The sequence below is a fragment of the Geotrypetes seraphini genome, chromosome 4, assembly GCF_902459505.1.
Source record: "Geotrypetes seraphini chromosome 4, aGeoSer1.1, whole genome shotgun sequence".
In the NCBI taxonomy this organism is placed as follows: domain Eukaryota; kingdom Metazoa; phylum Chordata; class Amphibia; order Gymnophiona; family Dermophiidae; genus Geotrypetes; species Geotrypetes seraphini.
The window spans coordinates 6,023,011-6,036,515 of NC_047087.1; the positions used below are offsets into that span (position 1 = coordinate 6,023,011).

At 42.9% G+C, this 13,505-nt stretch overlaps 1 protein-coding gene across 2 annotated transcripts in view; it reads right to left on the bottom strand.

Annotated features, from left to right (window-relative positions):
• The window catches only part of HAS3 (hyaluronan synthase 3), a 41,585-nt gene that overhangs the window by 5,523 nt on the left and 22,557 nt on the right, over window positions 1-13,505 (bottom strand). For both annotated transcript variants that reach the window (XM_033941071.1, XM_033941070.1), the window contains exon 3: window positions 539-640. In XM_033941071.1, coding sequence (XP_033796962.1) covers window positions 539-640 — 102 coding nt within the window. The remainder of the gene's footprint in view (window positions 1-538; window positions 641-13,505) is intronic.

Consider the following 13,505-nt stretch of genomic DNA (forward strand, 5'->3'; position numbering starts at 1 on the left):
TCTTATTCCCTGTGCCAGATAATGACCTATATTGGGCTATATCCTCAGTTACCCTCAGCCACTCTCAGTATGTGTCTGTAGCCTCTAACTCCCCGTGCTGAGCTGTAAACCAGTTGCTTAAAACACTAGACTACATCCCCTGTCCCCCACAACACTAGCCTCTAATTTAAGTTAGGCTGTAAATGCAGCTATTTTCAAAGCCCCAGATGCTCTCAGTGCCAGGCTGTAACTCCTTCAGTCACTTCCAGCATTGGGCTGCAACAGCCTCCACACATCATGCTAGGCTCTGACTCATCTCCCAGTGCCATCAATGGCCTCCACACACAGAAGTAGACTGACCTCTCCACTCCCAGTACTGGGTTCTGACCTGTCCACTCCTAGCATCGGGTTTTGACCCCTTCCACTCCCAGTTTTGGGTTGCAATGACCACACACAGACGTAGACTGACTTCTCCACTCCTAACACCAAGCTCTGATCCCTCCACCAGCTTGTGCTGGTGTCATGTAATTAGCAATGTTTCCGGCTATTGGTTGGTTACCTGCACGTCTCCCCCAACACCACCGACATGAGGATCCTCCTCCAGGATTCTTAGCATTTCTACAGTGCAGGCAGGGTCCAGGACAGTGTCCGAGTCACACACCTACCAACCAAATGAACAGGCGGTGAGTGCTTTCATTTGATTCAATTTATTTATTCAATGTATCACTAATCTTTTATAAATATCAAGTAGTTTATAATTCAGTACACAGAAACCCCATGACACAGTAACAGTTAAAATCAAACTGCATTTCTATTAGAGCAAAGAAGGACGGATTGAAACAGTGGAAGTAAAAGCCAGATGTCTCAAACCATACTTTTTCTAGAACCATATGATAACTTTACTCATTCTATCATGATGGGTCCCTGTAACTAAATAAATTGTTCTGGTAGACGTCGGAGGGCAGACCTTTGTACAAAGATAGAGAAAAAAGGTCTACGTTTGTCTGCAAGATACAATGTTTAGCCCCTAAGCAGAATAGCAAACCAAATGTACAGGACCCATGATCCCAGCTACTGCTCAAGTGTGTTCTGAACAAGCTCATGGACAGCCCTACCACTAGGCATCCATCAATGACAAAATTAGGATGAAAAAAAACAGGCATGTATGTTATTCATAGTAACATACGGCCTCGGGGCTGTTTCCGTGCGGCTTTGTAAAAAAGACCAATAGTAAATGATGGCAGATAAAGACCTGAATGGTCCATCCAGTCTGCTCTGTAACTCCATGCATTACAATTTCATGACTGAATTCTATTTTTTTTTCCTGGACTGTGAATTGCTTTGGTTGCTTGTGGAGGCCCAGGTACTATTTAAGCCAGGTGGCTTTTGTTACAAGGCTTTATATGGAGCATCCCCTACCTACTTGGTTAATAGTTTCTCCATAGCTACTCACACTAGAAAAACCCATGCTTTGTTTAATTTTCCTTCAGTAAAGGGTTGTAAAAGTAAGAAATGTCTTAATCATTCTTTGGCGTCCCAGGCAGCTTTTCATGAAAATGAATTTCGATCACTGTTGCTCTCAGCTGATTCCTAGAGCCATTTTAGAAAACAGCTGAAAACTTATCTTTTCACAAAATATCTGACTACTTGATTCATTCAACCCTTGATTATGTTTAATGTTTATAATTTTTTGTTAATCGCGTAGCACTTTTTGGTAACGCGGTCTATAAGCACAATGTTATGTTATTAAAATATGTGGAAGGAAGATAAAATGACAGCTGGCATGGTTAAAAAGTGAGGTTATGGAAGCTATTAGAGTTGAAACAACATCATTCAGAAAAGTGGAAGTAAGGAACAAGTAGGGGATTACAAGCCGATAAGTCTGACTTCTGTGGTAAGCAAATTAATGGGAATGCTTTTAAAAGTCAGAGATTGGTGAAGTTTCTTGAATCCAGTGGATTACAAGACCAGAGGCAACATGGATTCACTAGAGGTAGGTTTATTTCTTTGACTGGGTGACCAGAGAATTGGATAGAGGATATGTGCTAGATGTGGTATATTTAGATTTTAGCAAAGCCTTTGACAGTGTCAAGAACTGGTTGAATGGAAGGCAACAGAGGGTAGTGATCAATGGAGATCACTCTGAGGAAAGGGATGTTACCAGTGGTGTGCCTCAAGGTTCAGTTCTAGGGCCTGTTCTTTTTAACATTTTGATAAACGATATTGCTGAAGGGTTGTCGGGTAAGATTGACCTCTTTGCGGATGATACCAAAATCTGCAATAGAGTAGACATGCCGGATGGTGTGAATAACATGAAGAAAGACCTGGCGAAGCTTGAAGAATGGTCTGAAATTTGATAGGTAAAATTTAATGCTAAGAAATGGAAGGTCATGCATTTAGGTTGCAAAAACCCAAGGGAATGGTACAGTTTAGGGGGTGAAGAACTTATGTGCACAACAGAGGAGCGGGACTTGGGTGTGATTGTATGTGATGATCTTAAGGTGGCCAAACAGGTTGAAAAGGTGACGCTGAAAGTTAGAATGATGCATAGGGAGAGGTATGGCTAGTAGGAAAAAGGAGGTATTGGTACCCCTGTATAAGACTTTGGTGAAACCTCTTTTAGAATATTGTGTACAGTTCTGGAGGCCGCACCTTCAAAAATATATAAAAAGAATGGAGTTGGTCCAGAGGAAGGCTACTAAAATAGTTTGTGGTCTTTGTCATAAGGTGTATGAGTACAGACTTAAAGATCTCAATCTGTATACTTTGTAGGAAAGGTGGGAAAGGGGAGATATGGTAGAGACGTTTAAATTCCAAATTAAACTGGTTTGTGAAATGGTTATCGGGGGAGTGTAACCCATCTCTGGTGAGTAATATTTTGTAGTTTAATTTGGGATTTTTTCTATTACTCTTAGTTTTTTTCTTGAGAGACGTTTAAATGCCTACGTGATGTAAATGTGCATGAGTTAAGTCTCTTTCATTTGAAAGGAAGCTGGAATGAGAGGGCATAGGATGAGGTTAAGAGGTGATAGGCTCAGGAGTAATCTGAGGAAATACTTTTTTACAGAAAGGGTGGTAGATGCGTGGAACAGTCTCCCGGAAGAGGTGATTGATTCAGAGACTGTGTCTGAATTCAAGAAAGCCTGGGATAGGCACGTGGGGTCTCTTAGAGAGAGAGAGAGAAAGATATAATGGTTATTGCGGAAGTGTAGACTGGCTGGGCCATTTGGCCTTTATCTGCCATCATGTTTCTACGTAAAAAGGATCCATCTGAAGATAATAGGAGACAGCGTAAGGAATGGCAAGTCAGATGCAATGCACAATGAAGGCAAAGAGAGACTTTGAGAAGAAGACTGTTTTGGAGGCAAAAACACATACTTTTTAAGGTATATTAGAAGCAAGAAGCAGGTAAAAGAATCAGATGAACTGTAGGATGTTCATGGGGTAAAATGGCTACTCAGGGAAGATAAGACTATAGCAATAGATTAAATTAATACTTTGCTTCAGTCTGCACCAATAAAGATGTGAGGGAGATACCAGTACTATTGTATTCAATGGTGATGTATTAGAGGTACTGAAACAAATTTCTGTAAACCTGAAAGATTGAAAGGGACAATTTGACAAACTGAAGAGTAGCAAATCACCTGGACTGGATGGTATACATCCCAGAATACTGACAGAACTAAAAAATGAATTTGCAGAGTTATTATTAGTGATGTGTAATTTAACTTTAAAATCAAGCATGGTACAAGAAGACTGGAAGATGGCAAATATAACACCAATTTTTAAAAAAAGTTTCAAAGATGACCTGGGAAATTATAGACCAGTGAGCCTGATGTTTGTGCCGGGCAAAATGATATAAAGAGCATATACAAAGGTATGGATTAATTAAACAAAACCAACAGATTTAGTCAGCGGAAATCTTGACACAATAATCTATTACATTTCTTCAAAGGGGTGACTAAATATGGATAAAGATGAGACAGTTGATATAGAGGGCCATTTTCGATAGGACGTCTAAGTCTGAATTTGGATGTTTCCTGCAAGACATCCAAAGACAGAAACCGAGAAACATCCATTTTCAAATGGGACATCCAAATAATTTTTTTTTTTTTTTTTTTTCAAAAATCATCTACTTGGATGTCTTGGCTGCCAAAACAGCTAGACTATCTTACTTTTTTCACCATTTTTGACCACAAAAAGTCTAAGTTAGAAACGTCCATATCAGCACCATTTAGACGTGGGAAAGGCCACCATTCTAATGATCTGGCCACGTAGACATCCCAACAGAGCAGTGTGACATCTTAGAGGGCACTGCTGTGAACTTCATATAAGTGGTACCATATATACATCTCACCATATACCTCTTATAATTTAGGGTGAGTCTTCCAAAACTCCCCTAAAACCTACTATACCCACCTATCGATCGCCCCAATAGCCTTATGGCCGCAGGTGGCACCTATATGGCAGGAGAGTAGGTTTTTGGTGGGCTCACACTTTCCACATAAATGTTGTCTATGGATCTGGCTCCTCTCGAAAGTTCACTAACCCACCCACCTGGCTACTTAAGACACTTGTGTGGAGTTTTACTTGGCTTTCCTATACTACAGTAAATACTGCTGTACTGCTTCATTCAGATCTTTGGGGGTGGGGGTGGGGGGTCAGTGACCACTGGGGGATTGTGTGGGCATAATTACATAATCCATTGGTTATCTAGTCAATTTGGGTGCCTTTTTGGCACTTAGATGCTCCCAAAAGAGGTCTAGTCCAAATGTCTAAGTTACTACTCCTACTATTAATCATTTCTATGGCATTATCAGTCATACACAGCGCTGTACACATTATATGTAGGTACTATCTCTATCCTTAGCAGGCTCGCAATCTAAGTTTTTGTACCTGGAACAGTAGAGTACCAAGTGACCTGCCCAGGATCACAAGGAGGCTACAGTTGGGTGATTTAGGGTGAGGGGGTTATGAGTTAAAAGCAACTTCAAAAAGGTGGGTTTTTAGTTTGGACTTGGATGCTACAAGGGATGGGGCTTGATGTACAACACCAGGTTGGTAATCAATAAACCTAAATGGAGGAAAAGATCTCAGATTCACCACTAAGGGAACATATGGGTGTTCTCCCTATAATCACGTGGTGATGAGTTTCTTTCATCGATCATTATTATTTTTTAATTTTTTTGTTTATATTCATTATAGAAATTAAAACTCATAAAGTGCACTACTAGTGTATAACATATATTAAGCAGAAAAGAAAAATTACTTATCTGCAGCTGAAGACAGGTAAAGTGCTTGAGTGCTCCAATCAAAAAGTGCAAGAAGCTGAAAATAGAGAGCACACAGATGAATTAAAGTGCTCAGTGTTCTCAAAAATTGTACACTATAAAGTACACAATAAGAAAAATGCAGAAAAACTTATCTGCGATTTAGAGGAGCAGGATAAAGTGCTGAAGTTTTAAAGTGCTCTATGCTTAATTATAAAGAAAGCACTTCAAATGTTCTGCTTAATGCAAAATACATATTGCACGACCCCGTCCTAAATCTCAATTCATTTGCTTTCTACTCTCCGCTCTTTCATTTGAAGTGCTTTCTTTATAATTAAGCATAGAGCACTTTAAAAGTTCAGCACTTTATCCTGCTCCTCTAAATCGCAGATAAGTTTTTCTGCATTTTTCTTATTGTGTACTTTATAGTGTACAATTTTTAAGAACACTGAGCACTTTAATTCATCTGTGTGCTCTCTATTTTCAGCTTCTTGCACTTTTTGATTGGAGCCCTCAAGCACTTTACCTGCCTTCAGCTGCAGATAAGTAATTTTTCTTTTCTGCTTAATATATGTTATACACTAGTGCACTTTATGAGTTTTAATTTCTATAATGAATATAAACAAAAAAATTAAAAAATAATAATGATCGATGAAAGAAACTCATCACCACGTGATTATAGGGAGAACACCCATATGTTCCCTTAGTGGTGAATCTGAGATCTTTTCCTCCGTTTAGGTTTATTGATTACCAACCTGGTGTTGTATCTTTTTATGTAAAGTTGGTATACATCTTTCACTATCCAGCTTGATGTACCAACTCAGGCAGTCTGTTCCAGGCGTATTGTGCAGCAAGAGAGAAGAGACATAGTCTGAAATTAGCAGTGGAGGAGAAGGGCTCATTGGGGAGGATGGGATGTAAAATTAATGAAATAAATAAGAGAGACTTGCCTGATGAATGGCGTTCCCAGGGAGGAGTATAGGGCGAGATGAGGGAAAAGAGGTACTGAAGAGCTACAGAGTGAATGCACTTGTAGATCAATAAGAGGAATTTGAACTGTATGCAGAGTTGGATAGGGAGCCAATGAAGCAACTTGAGGACAGGGGTGAGGTGAACATAGCGACTCTGGCACAATATAAGTCATGCAGCAGCATTTTCAACGGATTGAAGGGGAGAGAGGTGGTTTAACGGAAGACCAGTGAGAAGCAGATTGCAGTAGTCTAGGCGAGAGGTAATAAGGGTATGGATAAGGGTTTTGGTAGTGTGCTCAGAGAGGAGAGGCAGATTTTGGCGACATGGAGAAAGAAGTGGCTGGTTTTGTGCAGAGAAGGAGAGGAGTCAAAGATGACCCTGAGGTTGTGAGCTGACAAGACGGAGGATGATAGTGTTATCCATTGAGCTAGAGAGCATGGGGAGAGGACAGAGAGGTTTGGGTGGAAGGATAAGTAATACAGTCTTGGCCATGTTCAGTTTTAAGTGGTGGCTGGACATTCAGGCAGCAATGTTGGACAAGCAGGCTGAGACCCAGGCTTGGATTCCTGCAAAGATTTCTGGTGTGGAGGGTAGATTTGGGAGATGTCAGCATAGAGATGATAGTGAAAGCCATGGGAGGAGATCAGAACACCAAGGAAATGGGTATAGATGGAGAAATGAAGAGGTCCCAGGACAGAGCCCTGTGGAACCCCAAATGATAGTGGGATCCATCACTGCATACACTAAAGTTATAATGCGAGAGATAAGAAGAGAACCAAGAATGAACAGGGTCTTGAAATCCAAATGAGGACGGCATATCAAGGAGAAGGCGGTGGTCTACAGTTTCAAAAGCAGCGGATAGATCAGGAAGGATGAGGCCTTTGGATATGGCCAGTAACAGGTCATTGGAGACTTTAGCAAGGGTAGTTTCCATGGAGTGAAAGCCTGATTGGAGCGAGTTAAGAATAGCTAGGAATGACAGAAAGTCTAGACAATGGCGATGAACAGCACATTCAAATAGCTTAAATAAGAACGGAAGGAGGGAGATGGGGTGATAGTTGGAGGGACAGATTCACTGAGGGTTGTTTGAGGAGAGGCATAACTATGGCATGTTTGAAGGCATCAGGAATGGTTGATCTGAAAACCGATAAATTGAGGATATGGCAGATAAGAGGGATCTTCAACGACAATTGTAGCACATGAAAATAATAGAACTTCAGCTTAATGATTCTTTAGTTATACTTTCTTCATACACAAACTTAACTATTTTATTACTTAACTTACACCGAAGTTCCTCAGTTTGCCACTCTTCCGCTGTAGGCTAGCAGAGATGTGGATACTTCCTCACCGGAACTATTTAAATCGGTGTTCTTTTGTTTATATATCTGCTTTTTATATCCATTTATACTTATTTTTTCATTAAAGTGCCAGTGCTTATACTTTAAAAATTTTTCTTATTAACAGCGGAAGAGTGGCAAACTGAGGAACTTCGGTGTAAGTTAAGTAATAAAATAGTTAAGTTTGTGTATGAAGAAAGTATAACTAAAGAATCATTAAGATAAGAGGGATGGCAGTCGGGGATATAGCGCTAAGTAGATGGTGGGAATAGGATCAGAGGAGCAGGTGTGGGTTTGGAGGTGGAAAGAAACTGAGCAATTTCCTCTTCAGTGATTATAGAGAAGGAAGAAAAGGAAGGATGAGGCAGAGGTGGAGGTGACCCGGTTGAGAACTCCAGGTTAATTTTGTAGACCTTGTGGAAGTATTCAGCCATCGTCGGGGGGTGTGGAAAGCGAGGAGAGTTGGAGATGAGGCAAAGAGTTCAGCATGGCAAAGAGACAAAGGAGGTTGGTTCCAAGATGAGTGTAGTAGTTCCGTCCAGGACATCTTGCAAAAGGTTTATCGCTGCATCCCAACATTGACTGGTTAAATGTTACATCAGGGAATGCTAGGGAGGTAAAAGTCCTAGATGCTGCTTCTTGGAGCAACTAGTATGGGAACTGACATGAGGGGAAGCTATTTTAGATTTGGTCCTTAGTGGAATGCAAGGCATAGTACAGGAGTTAACTGTGTTGGGTCTGCTCGGGAACAGTGATCATAATGTGATCAAATTTGAGCTGATACCGGGAGTGATGTCACAAAAGAAATCTACTGTAGAGGCGTTTAATTTTTGAAAGGCAACTATGATAAAATGAGGAAAATTGTTAAAAAGAATCTAAAAGAATCAGTTGCAAAGGTTAGGACTGTAAACTGTAAAATATCATCATGGAAGCCCAGACCAGATGTATTCCATGTATCAGCAAAGGTGGAAAGAAGAGGAAACGAGAGTCGGCGTAGTTAAAGGTGAAGTGAAAGGGGCTATTAGAGCCATAAAAACATCCTTTAAAGAATGGAAAAAGGATCCGAATGAAGAAAATAAGAAGAAACACAAGCATTGGCAAGTTAGATGCAAAGCATTGATAAAGACAGGTAAGAAAGAATATGAAGAGAAACTTGCAAAAGAAGCAAAAACTCATAGCAATTTTTTTTATTTACATCAGAAGCAGAAAACCTGTGAGGGAATCCGTGGGACCTTTGGATGATCAAAGAGCAAACGGGGCACTCAGGGAGGACAAGGCCATAGCGGAGAGACTGAATGAATTCTTTGCTTCGGTCTTTACGGAAGAAGATGTAAGAGATCTACTTCAATCGGAAAAGGTTTTCAAAGATGATGATGCGGAGGAACTGAAAGAAATCTCAGTGAATCTAGAAGATGTACTAAGCCATATCAACAAGTTAAAAAGTGATAAATCACCTGGATTGGATGGTATACATCCCAGGATACTAAAAGAACTCAAACATGAAATTGCTAACTTGCTATTAATAATCTGTGATCTGTAACCTGTTACTAAAATTGTCTGTAGTACCTGAAGATTAGAGGGTGGCCAATGTTACACCAATTTTTAAAAAGGGCTCCGGGAGAGATCCGGGAAATTACAGACTGGTAAGCCTCACTTCAGTGCCAAGCAAAATTGTGGAAACAATTATAAAAATAAAATTGTGGAACACGTAATGTAGGGTCATGAAATAGTTAACTGTTGTTTAAAATATTGCTCTGGCCTACATAGCTGAAAACAGTGTTTAATCTATTGAATGCATCTGCCTAAAATGTATGTCCTTGCCCTACCACATTGTAAGCTGAATAGATAAGAGTTTGAGCCATGATGTGCCCTGCCCTTCTGTACATGTAGCCTTTAGACCTGTAAGATTTAGATAAGCAGAGAAATGAGCTAGTTTCCTATAGGACTATAAGTTGTATCCCTGAGCCTATCATAACTGCTGGCTTAGGACCAATAATAATTGTAGAAAGTTGTAGAAGTAACAAATGAAAATTGTAGTTTTTGCATATATTAGTTTGCGAAAAGGGCATAAAAGTCCGTGTATTTCCTGTTTCTGACACTCTAGTAGGCAGGCTATTAACTGCACTAGAGTCCCGGCATGCTGTGAATAAAAAACTCTTGTACTTCTTCACGCCTCTGACTTTGTGTGTCCAAGTGACCTTTCATTTGGCGCCCGAACAGGGACTTGAAGGTCTCTTGACCACTGGTTACTCGATTGGTCACTTGTTTATGGTCCTACAGCTGACTAGTCTGCTTAGCCGGCATCCCTTCTTTTGGGTTTGGCAGACCTCAGGAAGTTTGACCACTTCAACTGACTTATCCAGTCTCAGCTTAAAGTACAAGAATCTGTATCAGTTTAATTCTGTCTTGGAGTGGCCACTATCTGGTAAGTAGGAATTGATCTTTCCTATCCTGTCTCTATTCTCCTGCCTAGTAAGCCACTTGATCAGTCGCTGAAGTCGTTGGGAGGGATTATAGGAACTGTTATTTTCTGATTGGGTAACTAAACTGAAGTCTGTTGTGTTTTGTGTGTTTGAGAGTGTCTGAGACGTCCTTGAGGACGAAGCGAGTGCGGACCTGTTAGTACTGCGTTTCCCTAGCCCGGAGACGGGCGGGGCCAGGAATACAGGGAAGTGTTTTTGTCCTCCATTGCACAATGGGGGGATGTCAGTCTACCTATGGGGACCCCCTTGATACAATGTTAGTTAATTTTAAAAAGGGATTTGGCTCTGATTATGGGACTAGACTTAAAAAATCAACCCTTATTCGTCTGTGCCAGTTAGAATGGCCGACTTTTGGTGTGGGCTGGCCCCCCTCTGGCTCCCTGGAAGAGGACATAACCCGTCAGGTTTTTATTATAGTAACTCACCCTAAGACTGGCCATCCTGATCAATTCCCCTATATAGATAGTTGGTTAGACTTAGTCCGTAGCAAGCCTTCTTGGCTTTTCCCTTCTGTACCCAAGAAACTCCAGTCCCAAGTTCTCACCCTCAGGAAGACTGTCAATGAGAATTATCGTCCTACTCATGTTTTTGAGTCTGACCTTTCAACTGACATACTTGAAATACCTACTGCTCCTCCTTCTTACTCGGTAACACCACAGCCCATACCCAATCCTAGTTCTGTCTCTCTTGCTCAGCCTTCTGTTTCCCAGCCTGTACAACTCCCTGCTCAATTTCCAGCTTCCCCTTCCCGAGCCCTGGCTGATAGCCCAGCTCATGACATTCTGTCCTCCCCAGTCCTTTATCCACCTCTGGACTCTCTTTCTCTTTCCGATGATTCTCCTATCAGCCATCGCTTGAGACCTGATCCTCCTCAAATAGTTCCCATGAGAAGACAAATGAAACAGGGGACTCTGGAGGCTACAAATTTGGCCATGCCCCTTCGTCAGGTTCCTGTTGCCAATCCACCGGATGCCGCCGGGCATCCTAGACCACCCACTATTAGCCTTGTATATCAGCCCTTCACCACCACTGATTTATACAATTGGAAATCCCATTGTCCTCCTTACTCAGAGCGGCCACAGGCAACTATTGATCTAATTACATCCATCATTCGTACACACCGCCCCACGTGGTCAGATTGCCAGGAACTACTTCTCTGTCTCCTAAATACCGAAGAACGTAAACGGGTTCTGCAAGAATCCCTTACAAAGGCCCAGGCGGATGCAGATGCAGCCGACCCCAACTGGATCAATAACCATTTCCCTTCTCAGGACCCTAATTGGGACCCCAATGATGCCACTCATAATACTTTCCTTATGCGGTACCGCCAGTATATCCTTGAGGGTCTCCGGTTGGCTTCTCGGAAACCCACCAACATTTCTAAAGTATCTGAGGTCCTCCAAAAGTCTAATGAATCCCCAGCCGCATTCTATGAACGTCTCTGTGACGCTTACCGTACCTTTACTCCCTTTGACCCAGAAAAACCTGAAAACCTCCGTATGGTTAATACCTCGTTTGTGAGCCAGACACAACCTGATATCCGTAGGAAACTCCAGAAGCAGGATGGGTTCGCAGGCATGAACACTGTCCAGCTCCTTGAGATTGCCCAGCGCGTTTTCATGAACCGGGACAGCGCTAACCGGCAAGAAGCTGATAAGCTTCTCCGGCGCAAAGCGGACCTCCTTGCTGTAGCCCTTCAAAATACTTTCCCAAGTAACCGGCCCCCTACCCGAAACTCTGAGTCCCGCTCTTCCAAGCGCCCCCCCTATTTTTCTGGCCCTTCAAAACCTACGGGGTCCCAGCTTGATAGGACAGGACCCCCTAGGAATTTGGAACGGGATCAGTGTGCCTATTGCAAGGAGAGGGGTCACTGGAAGAACGAGTGTCCAAGCAAACCCCCACTCTCTGTACCTGATTTTCTTGAGGGCCTTGATTCAACTGTTTGGGCTGAGTCTGGGTCCCCCGGACTAGCACGTAACATCCCACCCTTTGTTGTTACCCTCAAGGCTTCTGCCAGTCCGGTCTCTATCAAGCAGTACCGCATATCCCAGTCTGCTCTCCAGGGAATACACGTCCATTTGTCTCGTTTGCTAGATTGTGGGTTTTTGGTTCCTTGCAAATCACCTTGGAATACCCCCCTCCTTCCAGTTTTGAAACCCGGTGATCCCCCTGATTACCGCCCCGTCCAGGACCTCCGTGCTGTCAACCGTCTTGTAGAGGATATCCATCCTACTGTCCCTAATCCTTATACCCTGTTGGGATTGGTTCTCCCTGGAGCTACCTACTTCACTGTTTTGGATCTCAAGGATGCATTCTTTTGTTGTCGGTTAGCCCCTACCAGTCAGCCAATTTTTGCATTCCAATGGGAAAACCCTTCCACTGGACAAACCTCCCAAGTAACCTGGACCCGTCTACCCCAGGGCTTTAAAAATAGCCCCACTCTATTCAGCACCGCCCTTGCTTCAGACCTTGCTAATTTCTCCCCTTCATCTGATTCCCAAGTCCTGCAGTACGTAGATGATCTTCTTCTCTGCTCTCTATCTATCTCTGCTTGTCAGGAGGACACTCGCTCTCTCCTTCAGTTTCTCCTCCATTGCGGATACCGTGTGTCTCTCCGGAAGGCTCAGTTGTGCCTTCCTCGTGTCACCTACCTTGGGTTTCATATTTCCCAGGGTACCAGGTCCCTTCCCCACACCCGTGTCCAGGCTGTCTGTAGTCTCCCTGTTCCTGATACTCGCAAAGCCCTGCGCGCCTTCCTCGGTATTGCCGGATACTGTCGCATCTGGATCCCTGATTTCAGTACTATTGCTCGTCCTCTGTATGATTCCACCAAGGGCGCTGACTCAGCCCCTTTTGTCTGGACCCAACTTCAGGAGCGGTCTTTTCGCTGCCTCCAAAAACTTCTGACTCAGGCTCCTGCCCTTGGCCTTCCTGACCCCTCCAAACCTTTCCAGCTCTATGTTCATGAAAAATCTGGTATCGCAGCCGGAGTCCTTACTCAATTCCTTGGTTCTTGGCGTAGGCCCATTGCCTATCTCTCTCGACAATTGGATCCTGTTGCTGCTGGGTGGCCTCCCTGCCTTCGGGCAATTGCCGCCGTATCAGATCTCTTACAGCACGCTAATAAACTCACTTTTGGCCAACACATTGACCTCTTTGTCCCACATTGTGTGACCTCTCTTCTAGAACATAAAGGCTCCCTGTGGCTCACGAATGAGCGCCTCCTTAAATACCAAGCCCTTCTTTGTGAAAACCCACAGGTCTCTCTTGTTGTTTCTTCACTCCTTGACCCCTCCACTCTCCTCCCTATCTCCTCCCAGCCGGTCGTGCACAACTGCCTTGACACCGTTGACTTAGTTTATTCTTCCCGTCCTGATCTCACTGATATCCCCCTCCGGGATCCTGATCTCACTCTTTTCACAGATGGCAGTTCGTCTGTCACCCCTTCTGGTACTCGTATTGCT